The 26,942-nt window shown below is 34.0% G+C and overlaps 1 protein-coding gene across 2 annotated transcripts in view; it reads right to left on the bottom strand.

Moving 5' to 3' along the window:
• Positions 1-26,942, bottom strand: part of LOC129759999 (uncharacterized) — a 155,932-nt gene that overhangs the window by 96,017 nt on the left and 32,973 nt on the right. Inside the window, exon 3 of one of the 2 annotated variants that reach the window (XM_055757677.1) lies at positions 10,854-11,324. The exons of the other annotated variant lie outside the window; for it this stretch is intronic. Within the exon in view, the coding sequence (XP_055613652.1) occupies positions 11,284-11,324 (41 nt within the window). The 3' untranslated portion in view covers positions 10,854-11,283. Of the gene's footprint in view, positions 1-10,853; positions 11,325-26,942 lie in introns of those variants that run through there. 2 annotated transcript variants of the gene reach the window in all.

Raw genomic sequence — 26,942 nt, 5'->3', positions numbered from 1 at the left:
CTTTTATTTTATTTCTTTTCTTTTATTTTATTTCTTTTCTTTTATTTTATTTCTTTTCTTTTATTTTATTTCTTTTCTTTTATTTTTTTTTTATTTCTTTTATTTAATTTCTGTTTGTTTTTCATTTTTCTCGGTTTTTTCTGCTTTTTTTTACATTTTTGTATTTTTTTAACCAGTTTTTTCTGTATTTATTTTTTTTCTTTCTTTTTTTATATTATTTTTTCTCTTTTTTTAATTTTTTTTTCACTTTGTTTTGAAATTTTTTTTGTTTAATTTTTTGGCTGTTTTTAAATTTTGCTTCTGTTATTTTCTGTGTTTTTCTACTTCATAAATTATTTCTGTTTTTATTTGATCGTTTTTAATTTCTATTTTTTTTTTGTTTTTTTTTAATTATTTTATCTGTTTTTTATTTTTTGTTTTTTTTGTTATTTGCTTTTTTAAGTTTAATGACCATAAAGATTTATTTTTGAAACCATTTATATTTATTCTTTCTAAATGTGTTTGGTTTTGTTTTGATTATTGTTTTTTCTATAAATATTTCCCTAATTTTATTGTTTTTTTTTATCTTTTGAACGCGTTCATATTTTTTTTTTCCGTTTTGAAATTTAACAATTTTGATTTTCTATATAATTTTCGTGTTTATTCTCTTTTTTTAGCTTTTTCATTATCTCTTTAATTATTTCTTTTTTAATTCATTATTTCACTATAAATATTGTGTTTGTTTATTGAATTTTTATTTTTTTTCATTTATTGAATATTGGAAACAAAAACAAAAATTATCTATAATTTTTTTTCTTTTTTTTTGTATTTCTTGTTTTTTCTCTTTTCACTCCTTGTTTCCTTTGTTCTTTTTTGATTTTTTTTCTGTTTTGATGTTTTTTTCATTTTCTAGTTTTTTTTAAATTTCTTTCTGTTTTTTTTTATTTTTTTTTCGTTTTTTTATTCTTTATTCTGTTTTTTTTTCATTTAATTTTTTTTTAAATTTCTTTTAATTTTATTTTTGATTTTAAAGTTTTGTGGTTTTTTTCTTGTATATGTTTTAATTTGTCAAGATTATTTTTTTTATTTTTCTGTTTTATTATATTTTTTTCTGATTAAATTATTTTTTTTCGGGTGTTTCATTTTTTTCGGGTTTCTGCTAATATATTTAATTCTCATCTGCTTTTTTCCTTTTTTTATTTTTCTGTTTTTTTTTTTTTGTATTCTGATTATGTTAATTTTTTTGATTTTTTAATTCTATTCGGTATTTTTTCTGTTTAATTTTCTTTGAATTTTTTTTATTTTTGTTTGTTTTTTTTTTATATTTTTTTTTGTTTTTTTTCGGTTTTTCATATTTTTTTTATTTGTTTCCAACTTCCTTTTTTTTGGTTTTTTTTATTTATTTCTGTTTTCTTTTTTTCGGTTTTTTTTTTTCATTTTTCCGTTTTTTCAATTTTTTACTTGTTTTGATTTTTTTCTGCTTTATATATTTTACCTGTTCTAATATTTTTTGTTCTTTTCCATTTTATTTTTCTTTTTTCTTATTTATTTATTTTTTCCTGTTTTTTGTATCATTTTATTTTTATTTTGTTTATTCTTCGAAGTTCTCGACGATTTTCGGTGAGTTTTAAAAATAATCAAAACAAATTACCAGTTGTCCATACGTTTCGAGCTACTCTGGCATTCGCTCCTCTTCAGTGGACACTAAAATTATATTTTACGTTTTGAATTACACATTAATTCTAAATTTAAATTAAACTTACAATTGACTGGCCATAGTCTAAACTATTTTGGTTTTGGACAGTTTGTTTTGTTTTGCGTTTACATTTGTTTGTCAGTGTCTGTGTTAACTTGGATATTATTGGGTCATAAGCGGTCTTCAAATTTATGGAATCTCTCTGCCTATTAACGACATTATCGTCTCCTCTCAACTTTATATAGAACGTTTCAGCAGTTGTCCTAGCGTTGTATCCAGTAACTCTCTCTAATATTTTTATATTTTCAAAATCGAAAATGTGGCCTGTTTCCAGACAGTGCTGAGCTAGACCTGTGCTTGTTTATTTTGTTGTATTTTTTCTGTTTTTTTTTATTTCTTCATTTGTTACATGTTTCATGTTATATTTATATGTTCCCGTTGTTATTTAATTTTTTTCAGATTTTTTTCAAATTTTCTTTCGGCTTTTATTTCAATTTCCTGATTTATTTTAAATTTTTTTAATTATTTTAATTTTAATTTTTTATGATTTTTTTTAACTGATTCCTAAAACTTCTTTCTGTTTTTTCTATATTTTCTGTTTATTTTAGTTTTATTTTTATAAGAAAAAATATTTTTTTCTGTTTTTTTAATCTTATATTCAATTAAGTTTTTTTTTATTTTACTGTTTTTTTTTAATATTTTACTGTTTTTATATTTTACTGTTTCTTTCTTACCTTTTTGTTCTATTCTTCAGCTCGTTTTACTATATTTTTCCTCTTTAATGAATTTTGGGTAAAATTCCATGTTCCTTGTTTTTTTTTGTTTTATCTTTTCCATTTAGTTCTTTTTTCTATTTTACTGTTTTGTTTAATTTATCAGTTCCTTCCACAATATTTTTTCTGTTTATTTCCTTTATTTTTTCGGACTTTTATGAATTTTTTCATCTCCCTTTTTTATCTGTTTCTATTTTTTATTTTTGTTTTTTTTTAGATTAACTTATTTTTGAATCGGTTGTCAGTCAATCTTTGTTTATTCTTTTATCCTTTACATTTTTAATCAGTACGTCAGTTTTTAAATTATTATTAAATCCATCTCAATTTTGTATCCATTTTTTTATGTTTCATATTTAAATTTTTTTTTTTTTTTTACAGTTTGATCATTTTTGCAAGTTGCGGGTTTTTTTCATCAAATCAAATTTTCCAATTCGATTTAGATAAAAAATATAATATATTATTTTTTATCTTAATAAATTTTCTTTATCTTATTCTAGCATTTTTTCTTGTTTCCTTTTTTATCATCTAATTTTTATTTTTTTATGCACAGCGCATTAAATTTGACTGCACGCTTCATAACTGTGACAATTGTGCAACTTATCAAATCAGTAGAAATCCTGTAATTTTACTAATACACGGGTACCTCATTTTTGTTTTGGGGAAGCTTAATACGGATTACTGCGACTGCTAAACATTGTGCGAATTCCAACTTTCAATGCAACGGACAACATCCATTATTCTTTATCGAATTTTTGAATTATCATTGTGTTTAGCCAGCTGACAGGGTCCTAGATTGCTTAAAATTTTGAAAGCTATCTCACAAGAGCCAGTGCTTTTTAGAATGATGGCGATCTTCAGAGAAACAGAAATCATTAGAGCTCCGCAAATCAAATCATATGATCATCAATAATCTCTAGAGTAAAAAAAACCGCAGTCCAGTAGAAGTGCTATGTTCGATGGAGGCCGGGAGGCCTTTAGAATACTAAAATCTTTGAGGTTGAAGCCTGAAGATTCAGATGCTAGAAGATCTTTATAATTCGCATTGAAGATCCAGAAAATTGATGAGGAGCGCCAAAGGTCTTAAGAATGATGACAATCTTAATATTTAGGGTTTGTAGTTTTAGAGTGTCGAAAAACTTTGGAATGCTTTAAAGCTTTGGATTTTCAGAGTCCTTCAGAGAATCTTATGCCTGAAACGGGGCAAAGAGGTCTCTAGGGCACCGCATTGTATCTTTGGGGACTGGAAGTTTATAGAAGGCTGGAAAGCCTTAAAAAGGGGGGCCTCAGGAGGGCCTTATTTTAATCTGTGTAATTCAAAGGTCTTTTAAAAGCCGACATTTTAAAGCTAAAGGCCTTTAGATAGTCTGAAGTCTTTTAGTCAACTGCACATCTCTTCAAAGTGACGATATGTGAAAAACTCGATGCCTTCGCCATAAGTCCATAGTTTTTCAGAAAACTAGAGACTTTCTTAAGGGTTGGATGGGTCCTCAGAAGATTAGAATTCCAGGAAGAGAACCTTGGAGTGCTTTATATGAACCCGATCAGGAGAGCATATCAAAATAATAACTCAAACGTATCTTACCAAGATATTTACATTTGATTCAGTTATAATTAAGTACGATTTGAAGTTTCTCCAATCTGAATTACATATATCTTATTCTGATTGACAGACTTAAAAGGGGTTGAGCTCATTTTCAATTATAAAGATTTTTTTTCGGATTGTCCTAAAATAAAATGATTATATCATATTTTGATATACGTGCAACTTTTTATGAAACACGGACATCGAAGTCAACGGCCCAAACCGTGCATTAGAGAGTTTTTGTTTGATGTTATCATCGACTTTTTTCGGCGAAAATAAAAACGAAATGACTTGCCAGTTGGTCCAAACGTTTCGAGCTACTTTTGGCGTTTCGCTCCTCCTCAGTGGACCTTAAAATTAATTGTATTAATAGTATAATTTTCCATTTTACAAGAACTTATTATCTTACTTTATCTAGCGATCGTCATACTGTTATTCGTTGCCTGTTGTTTGTTTTTGATGTTATGTTTACATTCGCCAAAAAAATCGCCAAAAGAAGCTCGAAACGTTTGGACCAACTGGCAAGTAATTTCGTTTTTATTTTTGCCGAAAAAAGTCGATGATAACATCAAACAATTCATCGCGGCGATTAACCAGTTAATCAACATTAGAGAGTTTCGCTCAACAGATCCATAAAATTGAATCCAATTATCTATAGGGAAACCAAAAATGAAGCATGGTTTTAACTTATAATGTGGTTTATTTACATTCCACTAGACGCACTCATATCTTGATAAGTTATAATTTTGATAGGTTTTGTTCTGTCCAATATCAAACTATGCTATCTGAATGAGATATAATTTTGAAAGGAGCATGTCTAAAATTGATAAAATTTAGCTATGATCGCATAGATTTTTTGATATAATTTGAGATATTTTAACATCCTACGAGTACTGAATAATAACTCATTTAGATAGGAAAAAAATAGTATCAAAATATGTTATCTTGATATAATTTAGTTATTCCCTCCTGATCGGGAAAATAGTGGCTTAATAATTCTTGAATCTTGTTCTTGGCATAAAACCATACTGTCGGCCACAATGAGTCACCTCACGGTTATTCTTATGCTGGCTGCCACTGAATTGTGCGCGAATGGCTAGAGTACTCTTGAGCTGATGACTTTTATTTTCCGCTTGGGCGAAACTTAAACTGGAAGAATCGCGGGCGCGCAAAGCTTTCAGACAGTCAGTTCAAAAATACCGAGCTCCATATCCAAATGCTCTGAATCTTTGGAGTCGAGCCTTCGCTCCAAACGATTTAGGAAGACGACGCACACCGCCTATCCGCTAATTGTTATGTCGTCACTGTTCTCCTCCTTCTCGTCTTTTTTTTTCTCAACTCTACGAGTCTGATTCGGAATGCCATTTTCGAGAAGCATTTTCCCATGAAGCAATTTATTTCTCTCGGGCGGCAGCGAGCGGCTTTCGGACAGACACTGGCTGCATTATTTTCGCTTTGCTGAGTTGCGTTTTTTTCTTTCCATTTCACTTTTTTTCCGACGATATCAAGCTCCCTCCCGGTTCCAGAATACTTTTGTATGTGTGGAAGTCGTTTATTTAATTTCGAATGTTTTAAATTGCTGCAAAATGACTTTGGTCAAGTTGTCTGTAAAGGGTCAAGGGAAGGAAGAACTGCAAGTTTTTTTTTCTTAAATTTTAATCCGCTGACCCGGGCGTTCGCTTTTTGTGTGGGCCTGCTACTCGAAGTTTTATGCATTATCCCACACCTATTTTACCTCGCGTCTCCGATGAGAGAGTCTATTTCGTACAGGTGCAGTTTATTTTATGCACACGTTTTTAGTAAGGTTATAAATTTGGACAGACTTTATGGCATGCGTTCCTGGAGATAAAAGTTAAATTGCTAATGAGATGTTGAAAGTGGCAAGGCCATATCAGGTAAAGTTGTTTGAACAGCCAAGTTCGTAATGTATTTATTACTGAAGGATAGGATGATTCACTCATATCAATGTTCGATTAAGACAAGCTTCTTTCAAGATTCGAAATTTTCCAAATTCCAAATTGGAATAAATGACCAGAAAAATTGCATTATTAACACCAAAAGCGTTACAACCCTTATTAAAAGGAATTTAAAACATTCAAACCCTAACTTATGAAGCTACTATGGGGTTGTTTTTCCATTCCTCGACTCGGAGAACTATGTCAAAAATTTAATGTAAACACAACAAAGACCAAAACAATGCATTTTTCCACGATCATCTGCACAGTTACCGCAGGGAGGCAGCATTCAGTGGGTGGAATTTTTATTATTATTTGTTTTATGCTTCTCGGGAAAAAAAGACTCTAGCAAACAGGCAGTTTAATCAAATGAATCTAATCCAAGGCGTTCGAGTGTTTAACTTATGCCCTTTAGAGCTTCTCCCAAGCAACTTCTTCTGGTGTATGATATGCTATTAGATTGAACAACTTCACATTGTTTTTAGGGGGTCGAGTGGCCCACAGTCACAGACAAACGGATCGATTTTCGAATCCAGTTTAGGTGCAAACCAACATTTTCCTATTTATTTTGAGGTTCGAAGCAAGGTTGCCGAAATCGCAGAAAAATCTGTAATTTCACAGAATTTTGAGCATTCATCACAGAATCTATGTCACAGAACACAGAATTTTGTAAAGTTCACAGATTTCACAGAATTTTTGGATTTTGAATGGATTTCCAAAATTAAGATTTTTTTGGCCATTATAAAATTTAGATTTTTCACTTTGAATTAAAAAAGTATGATAAGATTGGTAATTTTAATTGATTTTACTCAACTTAAATGTAAAAAGCACCCAATTTATCATGAATTTTTTCAATGGAATTGAAGGAAAAAGCATCACAGAAAACCTTCACTGAATTTTTGGATGAAATCACAGAAATTCAGATTTTTTTTCTCAAAAACACAGAATTTTTTTCGGCAACCTTGGTTTGAAGCTTGAAAGCTAGAGGTTAATCTTAAAAGTTCGGAGAAAATCGACGTTCCTTGAAGACGATAATAAAAATTTCGAAACGTAGTATATACTCAGACATCTTCAGCTTATCCTTCAGACGCTTTGTGTCTGTTTTGAGGTATAATCTTAAGATCAGATAAAAGATTGTTATTGAGTATATGAAAAAGTTATGAAAAATCAACGATCCTTGAAGAATGGAACCGGAACCAGTTTCGAAATGTCAATTTGGCAAAAAAAACGAATTGTCTTGTAATTTTTTTTATTTATGCCTCCAAAACAAAATTTTATGAGCAAGTTTTATAAAATAATTATGAAAGGATTTTTGGAAGCCTCAAATACGATTTAAAATCTGTAAATGAGTTTTGATAAAAAAAAATTTCTTAATTTTTTTTCTTTATTGTTTTTGAGTAATTTCTGGGTTTTGAGAAAATTTGCCCGAATTTTTGATATTTTGAAATCAAATTCCCGGATTTTTCCAGGTGTTTAGATAAAATTTGCCGGATTTGTCGAGCCCGGATACCTGCGGAAAAAATTCTGGTAACCTAACCCTAGACTCAAGAGATCTCCCGAACTCCAACTAAAATTGCTTTTCAACTGGCCCCCAGATATCTGAAGACATCTAACAACAAAACGGAGCTCACTCAAAGAATCTTATCTAAGGCTTTCGAGTGTTTGCCGTCTGCCCAAAAGCTTCTCACTTGCAAACTTTTTCTGGTGTATAATGTGCCATTGGTTTGAACAACTTCTTATTGTCTTTGGGTCAATTGGCTAAGCGAATGAATCGATTTTTGTTACATGAAAAAGATCAGAAAAATTTCCGAAGCGTAGTTTTTTCCCGAAACGCTCAGACGTCTTCAGCTTATCCCTCAGACGCTTTGTGTCTGTTTTGAGGTTGGAAGATAAGAGGTAAATTTAAAGATTAAAATTGAGTATCAATTAAAAATCAATCAAAAATCAACGATCCTTGAAGAAGACCGTAAAAAGTTCCGAAACGTCAAATTCATGTAATATGATTAATCGATGTACATTTATTCCTCAGATGCCATATGCTTAGGCTGGAGTTTAAAATTCGAAAGCAGAAAAAATAGTTTAAAAACTTTTTTAATCCTACAAGTTCTGCAGCCTTCTAAAACTCCTAGAAACAAATATTTTAAGTAACAATCCTACGGCCCTCTCTTCTACAGACTCGTTGAAAATTTCCAATTTTAAACCATATGTCAACTTTTGTAAGGCCTCTTAATACGATAGCCTTTCTACGATTGAGGTTATCCAATAATCTACGCCACTTATGAGCTCTTCTACCTTTGTACGGACCTCCAGATCTCCAAGATTTTACAACCACAGAAATTTTCTGGCCTCTATAATACATTGCCTTTTTATAGGTCTACAGTTAACTGAAGACATCCCAAAGATCTCTAAAGATCTCTAAAGCTCTCCTAACCTCTAAAAACCCCCATGCTCTCGATAAATTTTCAACATTCTACGGACTACAGACTGTTGGTGCTCTCAAGAATGGCTACTCGTAAACTTTATCGACTTTCAACTCTTGAATAGGCTTATTTGGAGACTAGCCTAGACTGAAGACTACAATAGACTGGAGGCTAGTCTAGACTGTAAACTAGAGAAGACAGTAATCTGAATTAGACTCTAGTTTATTCTTCAGTCTAGTCAAGTCTAGTCTAGTGTTAAGTCTAGTGTAGTGTCCAGTCTAATCTAGTGTCCAGTCTAGTCTAGTGTCCAGTCTAGTCTAGTGTTCAGTCTAGTCTAGTGTTCAGTCTAGTCTAGTGTCCAGTTTAATCTAGTGTCCAGTCTAGACTAGTGTTAAGTCTAGTGTAGTGTCCAGTGTAATCTAGTGTCCAGTCTAGTCTAGTGTCCAGTCTAGTCTAGTGACCAGTCTATTCTAGTGTTCAGTCTAGTCTAGTGTCCAAACTAGTCTAGTGTCCAGTCTAATCTAGTGTTTAGCCTAGTCTTGTGTCCAGTCTAGTCTAGTGTCCAGTCTAGTGTAGTGTCCAGTCTCGTCTAATGTCCCAGTCTAGTCTAGTGTCCCAGTCTAGTTTAGTGTCCAGTCTAATCTTGTGTCCAGTCTAGTCTTGTGTCCAGTCTAGTGTAGTGTACAGTCCAGTCATATGTCCAGTCTCGTCTAGTGTCCCAGCCTAGTCTAGTGTCCAATCTAGTCTAGTGTGCGGTCTAGTCTAATGTCCAGTCAAGTCTAGTCTAGTGTATAATCTAGTATAGTGTCCAGTCTAGTCTAGTGTCCAGTCTATTGTAGAGTCCAGTCTCGTCTAGTGTCCCAGTCTAGTCTAGTGCCCAGTCTAATCTAGTGTTTAGCCTAGTCTTGTGTCCAGTCTAGTCTAGTGTCCAGTCTAGTGTAGAGTCCAGTCTCGTCTAGTGTCCAATCTAGTCTAGTGTCCAGTCTAATCTAGTGTTTAGCCTAGGCTTGTGTCCAGTCTAGTCTAGTGTCCAGTCTAGTGTCCAGTCTAGTGTAGTGTCCAGTCTAGTCTAGTGTCCTAGTCCAGTCTAGTGTCCAGTCTAATCTAGTGTCCAGTCTAGTGTAGTGTACAGTCTAGTCATGTGTCCAGTCTCGTCTAGTGTCCAATCTAGTCTAGTGTGCGGTCTAGTCTAATGTCCAGTCGAGTCTAGTCTAGTGTCCAATCTAGTCTAGTGTTCAATCTTTTCTAGTGTCCAGTCTAGTGTAGAGTCCAGTCTCGTCTAGTGTTCCAGTCTCGTCTAGTGTCCGGTCTAGTCTAGTCTAATCAAGTCTTAAGTTTAGTCTTAATTCTAGTCAAGTGTTCAGTCTAATCTAGTCTAGTCTATTCGTCAATCACTTTTAGTCTAAAATCTAGTCTCGTCTATTCAAGTCTAGTCTTGTATTTAGTCTAATCTAGACTAGACTGGAGGCTAGACTCGACTGAAGAACATGAGACTCAACCTGTCTGGCTAGACTGAAAATTAGAGTAGATAAGCCCAAAGACCTAACTGAAGGCTTCACTAGACTAGACCTTTCTGGATACAAGAATACATTAGAAACCAGACTAGACCGGAGACTAGACTGGACACTAGACGAGACAAGACTGAAACTTAACTAGTCTAGACTAAACTGAAGACTTTATTAGATTGAAGACTCGTCTGAAGTCTCGACTTGACTGGAGACTAGACCAGGTTTTAAACTAGACTAGTCTAGCCTGGAAACTGACTAGACTAGACCAGACTAGAGATTAGACTAGACAATATTAGACTAGGCTGGGAACTGGACAAAAATAGACTAGATTGGAAACTGGACCAAACTAGAGACTTTACTGAACTTGAAACTAGACCAGACTGAAAACTGGACTAGACTTGAAACAAGACTATATTTGACTAGAAACTGAACAAAATTGAATTAGACTGGAAACAAGACTAGACTGAAGATTAGACCAGACTGAAGACAAGACTTCAGTTTAAACTATACTAGACGAGACTAGACCTAAGCGGAAACTCGAGAAGACTTGATGTGGGTAGATCTTGAGGTAAAAATTAATGCGAATAGAAATTCAAAACATTAAAAAAAATTTAAAAATTCAACGCTCCTTGAAGAAGACTGGAATAAACTCTGAAACGTCAAATTTAGCAAATGACATTAGACGTAATGTAATTGTCCTTTATATGCCGTGTGCTCTATTTTCGGGGCTTAAGCTAGTAACACTGAATTTTGGCTCTTAAAAATAAAAAATAATAAAATCTATAGATTTTCCTTGAAAAAGATAAAAAAAAGTTTCGAAACGTAAAAAATAGCTTAATAGCTTATCGAAATTTTCCTAGCTTTTAATCTGTGAAAAACTAAAGAGACAACAGCACATCCAGCACATTCAAGATGGATGTTGCGCGTTGTGGTGGGGGAGACCAAACTTCTATGGCTTATTACACTATCACTATACATCGCGTAGAATGGCGAAACTAGTTATTCACCTTCGAGAAAGCATCAGCAGCGAGAGATTCCCCGAAGGCGGTAATGAGGAAACTTTTGAGCACAACGCCGAGCCGTCCGTGGATTGCTATCGCTCTCCGAAATCCTCTAGCCTAGGCTAGAAGAAGCTTATGCATCACCACCTACATTTAGTTTTGTATATTGGAAAATCACGCTTAGCTGTTTTCCCCTCTCGCCGAGAAATGCAGCACTTACAAAGTCAGGTTACGAGTTGGTCTAGGCTAGGGGTTAATTATCGAGTTCTCACAAATCCCTGCGGTTTGAGCTAAAGGGGGTGAAAAGGGGTTTGCATTGTTTCCCTCCCGGGAGATACTTGCTCTGTCTCGGCATTTAGGTCGCTGATTTCACCCCAAACCAAAACAAGGAACTTCTGCTGGGTCTTTACCTGAAAAGAAAGGAAGAGAACAAACATAGAATATCATTAGTACTGGTATACAGGACATAATTGTCAAAAACGGTTTATAGCGCAAAACTTTTCCAATTCCACTAGAAACTAAACTGCGGGTTCTAATTGAGGGAACAGTATCGGAGTTATGAAAGCCAAGAAGGCGATAACAATCTGCACGTGGTTTGAGTATCACGCTTATCTACACGGTGCCATAAAAGTACCCAACGAAGTTGCTTTTACGATCCAAAATTACTTTTTGATTAAGTAAAGTAGATATCTATCAGTTGAACGTAAGCATAGACCATGTGACCGATTCAAATAAATCAATTCATCTGCAGTTTGAAATATATAATTTTTCTTCAAAAGTTTTTCAAAGACCTAATTATGGGTAATTTTAACAGTCAATTACCGAAATTGGAAGCTGTAAACTGTAGGGAAACTTTCCAAAAACTTTACTGCACGTGCCTTGTCTAGCACGTAACACTATAATCGTTAAGACATGAGCCTAGTGTGATAAAAGTGATGCGTTTAACAACAGTTGGTTAGGTTAGGTAAACCGAGACTAATTGCATCTTTCTCATATAACCGTGTAACATTTAACGTAATTGTTATATCACAATGGTCATACAAGCTGCCTTAAACTATAAACAAAATTTTTATAAATCTAATCTTTCGAATCGATGTCCTCATTTTTATCTATTTTTTACCGCGTTCTCCGAATCGAAGATTTATGAACCTTCTGCCGAAAGCGCATTCAAGGAACTCCTCTCTCTCTCTCTCTGCGAAGTTTCAGTTCTCAAAAGGAATGCATGAATCGAGTTCGACTTCGATCCCAACCGGTTCAGTCGCTAGGCCTCGTCAACACAGCTGGATGGAATTATTCTCAACCTGTGATGTTGTGTCCAACGACCGAGAAACGGTTCAAACTGGTGACCTGTCTTCCTTTTCCTCTCCATTTTCTTCTCGACCTATTCGTCTTGTTTTGAACAAGGCAAAAAATCACAAGAAAAAAATCTGGAGAGAATCCACCATTTGGCCCCCGCACCTCGGTTCGTTTCACAGGTGTGTTTCTGGACGATCTCTTTTCCTTTCAACATTCGAGCCCTGCAAAGGCAATGATTCCACAGTGAAGTGGAGTTGTAAGTAGTTGTAGGTCCTAAACATACCGTGCCGCAGAAGTTTCTGAATTATTATCTCTTTCTCGTTTGGCCTTTTTTTCCTTTTCACAACCTTCTCACCCCACCCTCCGATTGGTTCCAGCTTCTTGGACCCCCGCAAGCAGTCCTCTTGTTTGGTTACCTTGTTTGGTTATGCTTAACAGACGGACCTCGTTTCAACAGATTTTAGGTTGCAGCATTTCTCATTTAAAAATGCAGCTGGAAAATTCATGTGGCGACCGTTATAAATTTTACTACACACCGGCTTTTTTTAACATATTTCTAACAGATCGTTAATCGAAAAGATACAATCGAAAGAATACTCAGCTCCACATTTTTGGGCTCCCAAAGATGAAGCGGACGTTTCCCAAGACTCGCTTTTAAGTCCTCTTCCAGTTTGACTCATGACTCTTATTGGAATTGGATTTGTCTAATTTTATCATTTTCACATCTCTCTCATTTCTTAAAAAATGCAAAAAAAATGAACGAAAACATTAAAACTCAGAAAAAAGACAAACATTACAGATTTTTAAATGCAAAAAGTTTTTCAATGGCTTTTTGTCAATTTCCTGAGTTTTTATCATTTTTAACACTTTTATAATTTTTGATATTTTCGGTAGGTACTTTCAACATTTCAGGTGCACCCTAATGGAAAATAAATATTCCTCGCTAATGATAAACAAAATGTATTGAAGATGGCTTATAAACATTTCAATGGGTTACATGAGGATTGGAGCGAGGTTCCATGATAGCTTCAAGTTTGCCCGGATTTTCATATTTTAAATTATATAAATATTCTGATTTTTTAACTTTGAACCGTATCTACTCGAAAGCAGCTTTAGGTATTTATTCTTTCGAGGCTCGATATGCCTCACTTTAATGCGTTACATTAATTGACCCTTGTCACTCCTTGAAGGAGTCATTTGGTTCGAAATATGAAAAAATATGCTCAATTTCATTTTATTTAAAATCCATTTAAATTCTGTCCCTATGGACATCAGATTGAATATCGTTCATGGCATCCATTATACTCCGTATGTATGGAGAGAGGTTTTAGCTTGGTAAAATGCTAACCATCATATTTTACAAAGATGAACACACTAAGATTCCGCCTGGGACTATGACTATCAGAATACCAGGAAACGTTTTTTTAATGGTAATGCTATTATTTTTGATTGTGGTTTTGTTAAATTTATGAAATTTACATTAATATTGCTGAAACCTACAATGAAGATTAGAAGAAAATGATTTGTATTCAAGAAAGACGGAAAAACGCCAAACCAACCACCACCAAGCAATATCCAATATCTGAAAGCTAAAATAAGTGAATTTAAAAAACCTGACATTTTCATTAATGATTCACATTCTTCAATTTTGCAGGAAACCACAGAGTGATACATGTGTAATCCTGTGGAAGATCAGGAGCTACTGAAATTAAATATTGTTTTGTGAATCAAAATTTAATTTCATAGTTAAAAATATGTTAAAAGAATATTGCAGCATTCAATCCATAAATAAAATATTTTAACTTTTTTTCATTGAGCGAAATAGATAACTTTCATACAAAAGAGAGTATTTAAATCATTCAAAACTCTGCTTCCATCTCCACCGATTTCCACGCTTATTTCAGAACGAAAAAGTTTCATTTATCATAGGGTTTCTATAAGAAAATGTCCCGCCGTCCCGCTTTTTTTTCTCAAAATGTCCCGTTTTTTTCTGTGAAAATTTTTGTGGTAGACTAGTTGCCCGGTTCTATGCAGGTTTGCCCGGATATTTAATACAAAATTTGGGAACTATCCGGTCCGGTCCGGTTGCCCGGATTCATTCACTTAATGTGCCAAATCAAACAAAAAAACGGATTGTGTTGGAATTTTTGCATCCAAAACCAAATTTTTCGAGCCATTTTTATAAAAATAATCATGAAAGGTTTTTGGAAGCCTAAAATACGATATAAAATTTGCTGATAAGTTTAGATGAAAAAAAAAATCCAAGTTTTTTTTAAATTTGTTGAGTAATTCCTGAGTTTTTGTCCGGATATTGACCGGATTTTTTATGACAATTTTGAAATCAAGTGCCCGGATTTTGCCAGTTTTTTTGTTGAAATAGCTCGGATTTATCCGGCCCGGATACGTGTTTTAAAAATTCTGGCAACCTTATGGTAGACTCAAAGTAGTTGGTCCGTGTTTGATGAAAACGCTTCTTTAAAATCTCTCCTCGATAATTTTCAACTCCTGTTTTTTTCTAATTTTCTACGATTTTCGAAATATTCTTACTAAAAGGACATGATATTCGTCGATTAGGCTGTAAAAATTGAAAAATACTTTTTAATAAAATTCTCTGATTAAATTCACTGAAAAAACCTAAATTTAGCCTCAATTTAAATTCATTGTTCGACAACGAAAATTTTTCAAATATAATATTTTCAAAACTAGCGGCTTTTTTATCAAAGTTTATGTAGGAGATAGCGATACCGATTAGAGCGAGAGAGAACAATTCAACATAGAGAAACAGTGAATCATATCTAGCAAAGAGAGTTCCTTCTTCTACCCTCGCGTGGAACAGTCGAGTTTTGTGCCGCGACGTGGACTTTATACTCGCCGAAATCTCAATTATTAATATAATCTAGTTTCACTAAAGAAAACGATTATCACATTTATATAAGACAAGATTAAGTAATTTGTTAAATTCTATGAATTTAAGTTTGCTAACCTGAAAAAATCCAGGCAATATCTGAACAAATTTGGTCAAAACAACGGAATTACCCAATAAAAATCAAAAAGAATACACTTGAAAATATAGTTTTCCATCCAAACACATCAGCAGCAACACTGTTTATGATTATTTCTATAAAACTTGCTAAAAATATCGTTTTTTGATGCAAAAATGAAAATTATAATAACTCACATTAAGTTTTTTTTTTAATTTGGCAAATAAGGTGAATTAATCTGTAAAAAATCCAGGCTTTTAAACGAAATCTGGACAACCGAGCCGTACCGAACTTTTCCTAAATTTTGTGTCAAATATCTGGAAAATTCCGGGTAAAAACCAGAAATCTGACAAGCATTTCTTAGCATATCTGTATCACCATACAATCTGATCCAAACGATGATGGCTCCAGATGTTTCTCCGAAATTCTACCAGAATCCCTTGAATGTAAAGCTCAAATTCCGGATAAATTAGAGCAGGACTAAATAAGCTATTTTAAATCAAACAAATAATGAATGGACGAGATAAATTAAATAAACTTGGTAGATGATCAAAAAAGGTTGTTAAAAATTTTTAAAAAAATATCTTGTGAATGAATTTTTTATAAACAAATTTCATTTTTCAATATTTTTTTTTATTTTTTATTAACTGTTTAAGCTGAAGGAACATATACACATCAAAATTGGATTTTTGAGAGTTTCTGAAATGTCCCGCTTTTTCTGAAAGTATCTGGTAAGCCTTATTTATCATCAAAAATACTCAGACAAAATGTGGTGTTGCGATGATGTGCACTTTTCTATGCACGAGCTTTGAAAATCACATAAAAATATACTAAATGCTTTTTTTTTTTCGTAGATGACGGAAAGAATTAAAGAAACGTAAGCTATCAAAGAACGAAAGAACATAATCCGTAAATATCATGAATTTTTCGAAAAAGATACAACGGCTCACCGGCAGGACTTGAACCTGCAATCTCCCCTTCAGTACAACGGCGCGTTAGCCAATTTCACCACGGTGAACGTGATGAAACCGGCGAACCCGAGCAATCGAGCTCTGCCGATCAACTGCTGGACCTTCTATCGAAAACACAATGTATACAGCGTTGCCACATTTAAATCTGTATTTTTGAGCCAAAAAATCTCTTTAATCTGTATAAAATCTCAAAAATCTGTATTGAAATCTGTACCAAAAATTTTCATTTCGAATACTTACGCTGAACTACGGTGTCCTTTTTATAATGCGTAGCGCACTCATTTGGACTACGCTGCTCATTTGTACGGGCTACTATTTGTGCGACATGTCAAACCAGTGTTATACCTGATATTTTGTTATACGTGATACGATTTTGGTTTAACTTTATTCGACTAAATGTAACGGACAAAATACATGTCCGCCACGTGTGAAAAATAAGATCACGCAAAGTTTTGGGTCGATATATTCCGTTAAATATAACGATCTGCGCCCTCAGTCTTTACCATTAAAAGTTACATATCCTTCAATGCAATGACCAATTTTGATAAAGTACACTGGGGCAAGGGCAAACATTCATTTTTTCTCTGTTACAAAAAATAAAAAAATATTTTTTCTTCTAGAAATTGTTGTTTAGACCCCTAACAAACAATCTGACTTAGATAAACTAAACTTTCTTTAAATTTGTTGTTGATTTTAAGATGTCGACTGTATGATTTTAATGTGAATAATTTTCGGCAAAGCAGTCCAAATTTTACTTAACAAACGAGGTTTATTTTTACACCGACGTTTCGATATCGTATGATATCATCTTCAGGGATTAAAAATTCATCGTTGTTTCAGCTTTTGTAAAAGCGTACTGTTTAGATTTCTTCGTCACTTTAGTTTCACAGAAATATAATTTTGTAGAGTAAATTTATGCGGTAGAGTTTTGTATAAATGTTGTTTCGACGGTACTATGACTATTGTTGGTTTTCTGAGTAGTTTTCTTATAGTTGGACTTCTGAAGAATATCCAAGATTGAAGCAAAGATTGCATTCAAGTTTTTAACGTCTGTTCTCTGGTTAACAGTGTGTGGTGTGTTGAAAATGTGGCACATCTCCAAAAAGTTGAGAGTGTGTTTGTTGTAACTAGAATCTAAAATAGTGGTTTTATCAAGATTGAATGTGTGACCTGTTGCAATTATGTGATCTATCAGAGCTGTGTTATCTTTTTCTCTATTTTTTGTGTTTTCTATGTCTTCGTTAGATGTTTTTTCCCTAGTTTTTGTTTTGTTCGCTCCTTCTCCTAGTTTTTGTTGTAGTATTTTGATGTTGCTTCGGTGTCCCGAGATTCGTTGGTCTAATGTGTTTCTTGTTAGCCCGATGTACACATTGGGGCAGGGTTCTTCACACGGGATCTTATAAATAACATTTGATTTTTCACCAATACATTTGGGATCTTTCACCCTGCTGAACAAATCTTCCACGGTTATATTTCTCCGGTTGGTAATTTTGATGGTGGGATAATCGGTTGACAGGCATCGTATCAGTCGTTCAGTGAGCATCGGTATGTACGGAACTGATCGATACGTCACATCATGATCTGCATGTTGGTTGGAGCTTTCAAGAAACGACGAACAACAGAATATTTCAGAACTCATTTACCAACATCTCAGACTAAACGACTTCCCCAAAACGGTGATCAACAGATTGATCAATATGAATAAAATAGTCCAGCAACGAAAACTCAAACAACATCCATCAGCAACCACTCAAACTCCAATCCACACGAACGTCAACCATCTAGCTCCTTCTAATCCACGCACCAGCATTCCTCCAACAATATCACAAACGCACCAGCAGGAGAATCCACCCAATAGTATCTTTCATTCGCACCATCCAGAATGCTATCACACCCAAATCCATCCAGCTCAACCAAAATCTCCAACAATAGCCAATATTCCTGATCATCAACAGCCGCCGTCTGAAAGCTCCAACCAACATGCAGATCATGATGTGACGTATCGATCAGTTCCGTACGTACCGATGCTCACTGAACGACTGATACGATACCTGTCAACCGATTATCCCACCATCAAAATTACCAGCCGGAGAAATATAACCGTGGGAGATTTGTTCAGCAGGGTGAAAGATCCCAAATGTATTGGTGAAAAATCAAATGTTATTTATAAGATCCCGTGTGAAGAACCCTGCCCCAATGTGTACATCGGGCTAACAAGAAACACATTAGACCAACGAATCTCGGGACACCGAAGCAACATCAAAATACTACAACAAAAACTAGGAGAAGGAGCGAACAAAACAAAAACTAGGGAAAAAACATCTAACGAAGACATAGAAAACACAAAAAATAGAGAAAAAGATAACACAGCTCTGATAGATCACATAATTGCAACAGGTCACACATTCAATCTTGATAAAACCACTACTTTAGATTCTAGTTACAACAAACACACTCTCAACTTTTTGGAGATGTGCCACATTTTCAACACACCACACACTGTTAACCAGAGAACAGACGTTAAAAACTTGAATGCAATCTTTGCTTCAATCTTGGATATTCTTCAGAAGTCCAACTATAAGAAAACTACTCAGAAAACCAACAATAGTCATAGTACCGTCGAAACAACATTTATACAAAACTCTACCGCATAAATTTACCCCTACAAAATTATATTTCTGTGAAACTAAAGTGACGAAGAAATCTAAACAGTACGCTTTTACAAAAGCTGAAACAACGATGAATTTTTAATCCCTGAAGATGATATCATACGATATCGAAACGTCTGTGTAAAAATAAACCTCGTTTGTTAAGTAAAATTTGGACTGCTTTGCCGAAAATTATTCACATTTCTTTAAATTTTTCACTAAAAACACTGCATTGTTTGATTATACACGATTTAAATAATATTCACTCTTGTCAACCCACACTCCGGGGCAAGTGCAAACGCAACCTTTAAGCCATGTTACGTCAGCCATTTCAGAAAAATTCGTCTCCAAAATTTTTCAGCATCATAGTCAGAAGAGGTATCCAAAGAGTTGTATCTGAAGCGGATATTCAAAATTCCGTTATGCCTTGGGAAATGAAGATCTTTTGCTTTAAACAACATTCAACAAAAATGGATTCCCAAAAAGTAATTTCTATTGCAGGAAAACAGCAAATATATCAATAAAAGTTGATAAAACATACCAGAACATGTATTTAATTCATTTTAGGACAAATACACAGAGGTATCTGTGAATTAGCTTGGAAAAAGCATTGCGATTGCACCGGCCCCCGTAAACGAGGCAAGTTCAAACTTAGAAATTTTTTCACAAAAGTACCGTTGCTGCTTACAAAGATTTTTTTTATTTTTCACTTTCAACGGGAATTTGTTGAGAATTATTTTTGTAATGCAACGAACGAAAATTGATAATTTTGAAGATACACATATTTTTTTAGGACATGCGTTGAACTATGGTGAAATCCGTTTGCTCTTGCTATGGTGTGTACCTGTTATGGTTCTTGAACAGAGGTTATAAAACTTTCTTCAACGCTTTGCTTGTTGTATTGCATTGTAACGGTTTCGAACTCTAATCTGGAAGTTTTTCTTTATTTGCAAGCGTGATAATTGATGGTTGATTGAATCATTAGAGTAGATTATTATTGATTGACTCGAAGTATAATCAAAATATCTTGGAAAATCTCTGATATTCTGAAAATCTGTATGAAATCTGTATAAATTTCCAATTATCTGTAATCTGTATATACAGATTCTGTGTTTGAAAATTTCCAAAAAATCTGTATACTTACAGAAAAATCTGTATATGTGGTAACGCTGAATGTATATCCCGCATGTGATCCTTCCCGCTATTGATCTCTCTTGTTTCTCTAACGACCCCACCCATCGACTCGGGATTTAAGCCGAGCGAGCACATGGTCGATTGCTTCGGGTTTGCCGCAACTTACGGTCAGATGTAGAAGCAATCAGTGCTGCTCAAGGTTCCGAGCAGACCAGTTACACAGGGAGGTGTTGCTCTGTTGAAATCAATACTGATGTTATGAAATCGTTTGGTACATCTTTGTACCTGAAAATAATCACATTTTCGTAGATGACGGAAAGAATTAAAGAAACGTAAGCTATCAAAGAACGAAAGAACATAAGCCGTAAATATCATGAATTTTTCGAAAAAGATACAACGGCTCACCGGCAGGACTTGAACCTGCAATCTCCGCTTCAGTTGCGGCAAACCCGAAGCAATCGACCATGTGCTCGCTCGGCTAAAATCCCGAGTCGATGGGTGGGGTTAGAGAAACAAGAGAGATCAATAGCGGGAAAGATCACATGCGGGATATACATTGTGTTTTCGATAGAAGGTCCAGCAGTTGATCGGCAGAGCTCGATTGCTCGGGTTCGCCGGTTTCATCACGTTCACCGTGGTGAAATTGGCTAACGCGCCGTTGTACTGAAGCGGAGATTGCAGGTTCAAGTCCTGCCGGTGAGCCGTTGTATCTTTTTCGAAAAATTCATTTATGCCTATTTTTGCCAGATTTTTAAGTTGAGTGGATTGGGAACCCTGGTTTGTGATAGACGCGATTTTGTTTTCGTCTGCTTTCGAAATAAATTTTAGTCGATTCTAGCCGTGTTTCAATAATTTTCTGTTGTGAAATAGATTATTAAAGTTCGCGCGATTGTGAATATAATGAAGGTTTAAGGAGTTGTTCAGAATATCTGGTGAAATTTCATATTTTTCAATCAAGTGTTTTCGGAATCTTCTGCTTGTGTCGAAGTTTTTATCGGAGCTTTGAGAATGTTTAAAAAACTCAAACGAAGATGGCGCTGAAAAGCTTTTGAGAAAGCTCTGAATAACGCTAGAGTTACGATAGAGCGTTACATGCGGAGGCGACTGCAGCTTGTGGTGACATCGGAAATCTTGTGATCCTCACAAGAAGTACTTAGCTAAGTAATTATTCAAACAGTCGAGCAGGTTGGTTGTTCAGCATGCTGTCAGGTTTGTCATGAAGTTTTGAATTGTTCAAATTGAAAAAGGTTAAATTCCAAGCTAAGTTTAACAGAAAATATTCGATGACCAGTTCAGAAAAAAGAAAAAGAGGACATGTTGAAATAGTTCAGCTAGGTTTGCAAAGTGTTAGTATCCAAACGAAGAATTGAAAATAATTTGTCCCCAAAATTTGTTTCCAAAAAGTTAAGAAGCAATACGTAATAAAAAAGTTTCATCTACTGTAAATGCTTCGCTGGTAGGTAGGTAGTGAGATGATGAATTATTGTCTTCACTCTTCTGTGCTGTATCCTTTTAAATAATAACAATAATATTTCGTCTTTATGGATAATCATTTCACAATTGTGTTCACGATTAATATATATTAACATTATATTACATTTTATCATATTCTTTAAAATATTATATTTTACCATATTTATATAAATATAAATATTTCCCATATTATTATTCCTTGCATTTCCAGATTCAAATAATTTTAGAAGGAATGCATCTGGGGATAGCTCAAAGAAATCATTGCAAGCGGCACGGGTAGCCGGCCATTGTAGGTTTCTGTGGGTTGGATGCCTTCCTTCGACGAACCATCGGACCGTGGAAGCCCTAGAAGAAATTCGAAGGCCAAGCCACACAGCCATAGGCAGGACCTTGCTACCGATGGGGGAACCATACATACATACATACATTTTTGCCAGATTTTTAAGTTAATGTATGTTTTAGATATTTACGATGCAAAAAGACATGGTAAAAATAATTTTGCACAAATTTGCGCCTTTTGCGCCTCAGAAACTCTTCATTTTCGACTTGAAAACTCAAAAACTGTCGATTTTTTTTTTGGACCGAATGGTTAAGAAGTATAAAGAGCCACACGAAGTTCAAATCAAGCATCGGAATGAAACCCTTGATCTTAAATATGGTAAAAAGTCTATGGTTATTAGAGACAACTGAATGCAGACCCCTTAAATAATGCAATTAATCCATTTCCGTCAGTCAAATAGTGTTTTCCGACTAGTAGACACCTAGTAAATAACTAATAGTGAGCAGTTCCTTAGATTGCAACATGTTCAACCGGTTTTTACGCAATGTAACAGATGTGTTCTGATGGACAAAAAAAATTATGTTAAAACCGGATTTAAGAGATCAAATTTTTCGAGATACCAACTCATGAAAAGGTTCCAACCAGATTCCAATTGCTTTTTCCAGGTGAGTTTGAGTAAAATTTCATGATTTTGCAAAGGTTTTGGTTCTGTGGTAAAAAAATAAATCAATACATAACTGAAAAAAGTGTGCAAAGATAAAAAAGAGATTTTATGAAAAAGTTAGAGTACTTTTAAAAAACATTGATAAATTTTTTTTTTAATATTTTTAGTTTAAATGTCATATTAACATCTTCATTTCCTACATAGAAAGTTTTTCGATCAAATGAATAGTTTTTAAAATACACACGTTTGTAACTGCCCGGATACTAAATGATCATAGCCTTAAGATAGTATAGAAAAACTTCTCAAGTTTATTGACACATTAAGGGCCGCGAAGAAATCTGATTCAACATTCGCTGGAACAAATTCTACAAGTTGAGTTTCTTTGAGTTACCGAATTGTTTTGTTCAATAGAGTTTCATCATGGAATTAACAACATTTACGTTATGCTTCTAAGAGTAGCACATTGCTTTTGCGACGCTAAATCGAGCAGTTGCTCTAAGCAATTGCTTCCGTTGGTATCCATACAGTTTGTTTTGACAGCTGTTTTGTCTTACTTTTGTCTTTTGTCTTACTGTTGAAGTTTTACTTTAAAAGCATTAACTTTCAGAAATTTAAGTTAGTTTGGTAGAAATAAAGCCCATGTTTAGAGCAATTTTCGAAACCTTTTTTCAAAGTAATAAGTTTATCAAATTAGCAATTTTACACTTCAACACAATCCAATTGGAATTTTAACATGGATAAATTAAGGTTGCAAGAATTTTTTCAGCCTGTAGGAGGGATAAGGGCATAACGAGCACGCAGGGCGAACCCTTTCCTAAGGAAATACGTATTTTCACAAATAAATTTTCACGAGGAACTAGGTTCTCATGTGACGAAAAAATTACAATTTTCGAGCACCGAAAAATAAACTCTCAGGATCGTTACATCTTCATGATCTATAATCTTACATAATCTATAATCATTAAAATTTTGATTTTTCACTAGAATAAATTTCAAAACACATTTTTGCTCTAAATTGTTGACTCGGACGAACAGAGCACCATTGATCGGGGCACGATGAGCATTTTCTGCGGTAGAATCTAGCAGCGAATTCAACTCAATGACATCAACTGAATTGTAGAGCTACAGCTTGATTAATTTACATCTGGCGATTTAGCGGTTTAGCCTATTGGTAAGGTGGCGGAGAGGTAATCAGAAGACTCGAGTTCGATTCCTGGTCAAGACGATTTTTGTTTATTTACCATTCACCGGTAGTTTTTATCGAATTTCCAGCATGCGGAGTTCATCAGATCGGTTGTTTCTTTTTTAACTGAGTGAATGTAACTATGCAGAGTGGCAAATGACTATGGAACAAGAAAGTTTCACTGAAAAATCTGTGAAGGTAACTGATGTTCGGTAGTTTTTACCGAAAAATTACAATATTTACAGTAACAGTAAAAAGGTTATCAACTTGCTGTTTTTATTACCGTGAGTTCGGTAGTTTTTAGTATTTTTACCGAAAATCCGGTAGTTAAAGCCGAAAATCAAAAATACTTACTGTACAACCGGTAGTTTTAAGCGAACAAACTATGTAAGTATAGTAAAAACACCAATATTCCAATAGACAGCGGCAAACATTACGATCTCGAAATTTGAAACTACAAAACTTGCGCTCGAAAAATAAAAATGTTTGACTTATTAATATTATTTCAAATAATCTTTCTATAGTCGAAACTAGTCGTTAAAATAAATAACCGAACTCATAGTTTCCCGGTTGATGTGTGGAGGCTGTGACCCTCAGGTTTTCAAAATTCTATTCAATCATGTATGGAATTAAATCGACGATAGCCTCAATAGTAAATTATAATGGAAGTGTCCTGTTTTAGCTCCAAGTTTCAGTAACACTTAACAACACTGAAGTCAGTCGATGAAACCAGAAGCACAAACCGACATCTGACTGTATTTTTGTGATTAATCCACACCGTTTTGTTCCAGTGGTCGTTCGGAGTGGGGGGAGTTCAACTTCACAGACCAATCCAAGAACATGTTGTATGGCTGAACTGAGTTGACCGGCTCTTGTACCTGATGTTCCTGACTCCTGACTCTAGGTGGACTTGGAGTCGGTGTGGCAGCAAAGGGTTCTGTTGTTGCCTAGATAGGTAGCGAGCGAACGAGGAATCGTACGGTCGCCATATGGATGGAGGTTCGGTTCGGTTTGCTGGAAACTTGCAAAACCGGTTCCTATACCTCTAAACCTCAAACCTTTCGAAGTTGATGCCTGGAACCAACCAGGCAAATCCACCACATTCTACACATGAACTCGTACCATCACAAATACAGACAGTGATCGGCCATCAGTAACAAAACAAAGGAAAAAAATAAGAGAAAAATCCACTAGCAACAACTCCAGAAGGTATTTCGTTGTTGTTCCACAACAACTTCCAACTACGGGATTCAGACTTTTTTATTACTTCTTTCGGGTGTTTCCCTTCTGGGGTCTCTTCCCAGTTTGGTTTGTTGGAAAGTGTGTAGTGGTGAATGTTTAATGTTTAATGTTTGTTGCTGCTGCTTCGGAAAGAAGAAGTTCGAACGGCGAATGCATCCTTGATGATGATTTTTTATGACGACTGGCGACGACGACGGGTGGTGGCCTCACCTTAATTTTCTTTTATTGTTGTTAAAAAAAGTAAAACTAAAAGATGCGACAAGGTATAGATTCAACAATCGATGACCGATTGATTCGGGATCCTTCGCAGGTATTAAATATGCCATTGTTGGTTGGTTCGTTTAAGGTGCTCATTGTTGACGCTGTACCACCTGATGGTGACGAGATAATAGGCGAGAAGCATAAATAGGGTATTTGACGTAATAACAAGACTTTTCAATAGGTTTTCTCCCGAAGGAAAAAAAAAGTTAGTCAAATCAAGTAAGAAATGGCCATAAAATGTTTTTCCGAATCAAAATCTATTATGTAGAGGAAATCACTTCGAGGAAGAATGACCTTAATGGTTTAAATTCAGATGAAAAAAGGGGAATCACTTTGAGGGTAGTTTCGGGTTGATTTTAACCTGAGCAATTCTTTAATTGATATTGATATTTTAATTGATATTTATCCCAAGACTTTACCACAATTTTTCAAAAAATCATATAATGACTAGCTTTCTTGACACACAAAAAACCTACCTTCAAAATCTAATTCTAATTTTACACATCAACAAGTTGAAAGCCAGGGACAGGTGTTCAATACTAAATTATAGTCAACAAAATTTACAAAAAAAAAAATCTAAAACTGTATGACAAATTTTTTCGATGAAAAAAAATCGACTATTTCATAAAAAAAAAATCATGCTGATATGAAATATTCTTAAAGAAACCAATTTGAACCGCAATTACACAAGGCCACAAAAATTCTATTTTTTTTCTAAGGTGCTAAGAAATTAAGAACTTATTATTATTAATTTGAGTGCCCTGCATTCAAAGTTTTTTTTCTATCAGCTATTATTTTTTCGAATAACTGTTGAAGATAAGTAAAAGTCTAGTAAGAAATTTCTGCATTTTGTTGACAAACTCTTCGAAAGCTAATAAAGGTCTTAAACCAATTATCAACTTTCTTTAAAACCGCAGATACATCCAAGTTCTGTGATAAAAGTTATATAAGATTTCTATTCGTTCCTTTACCCGATTCTGTAAAATACGGTTATATCAACAGATTTTTTCATGAAGCTTCTAATTAAATTGTATTTTAGATATTTTTGGAAGCAAACATCAAATCATTATGAAAGATTAAACAAAAATTTTAATTGAAATACAACCTTTTTTCACACTTTCTTGGGTAATGTCAGTGATACTTGTGATGATAAGTTTTTAAATAAAAAAAAATGTAGAAATTAGCTTTTTAAGATTATTTATCATTATCATCATCAAAATATTATTCCTTAATTGACTGAAGGAATAATATAGTAAACAAATTCAAAATCAGTGTTGTTATTTCAGTTCATCAGTTATCAATGATTGATAACACTCAAAACCAAAACTGAACTCAACTTCATTTTAAAACTTATAAAGATCATATCACCCAAACTAGATTTGATAGATGAAATCTTACAAAACTTTAGAGTTCAGGACGCCAAAATCCATCAAATTTTCGGAACATAGGCTCCAAAATTATGCTTCCTCGAGTAATCAATTAAATTCTTTTAGTAAGTTTTAAAATGGTAAGCTGTTTTAATTGAAAAAAATCCTTCAAAAATGTAATAAAACTATTTATTTTTCAACTTCGTATTTTGTTTTAATTTTCAATTTAATAAACCGAATTTTATTGAATGGTTTTTATTTTTTGGATCCAGCGAATTTTTTATTGAAATTTTTAAATTTTTAGAAATATTTTTAATAAGTTTTTCTTTGTTTTGCAATCCTGAGTTTTTGTGTTTTGTTAAGCAAAATCTACTTGAAATCCTATAAATCTTAATTTTTGATAAGAAAAACATAGTTTCTACATTTTATCCTTTTCAGTACCCAATATTCCAATAGACAGCGGCAAACATTACGATCTCGAAATTTGAAACTACAAAACTTGCGCTCGAAAAATAAAAATGTTTGACT

This window comes from Uranotaenia lowii, chromosome 1, assembly GCF_029784155.1.
Source record: "Uranotaenia lowii strain MFRU-FL chromosome 1, ASM2978415v1, whole genome shotgun sequence".
Lineage (NCBI taxonomy): Eukaryota > Metazoa > Arthropoda > Insecta > Diptera > Culicidae > Uranotaenia > Uranotaenia lowii.
Note: the sequence above shows the minus strand (reverse complement) of the source record. Positions and strands in the feature narration are given on the sequence as shown.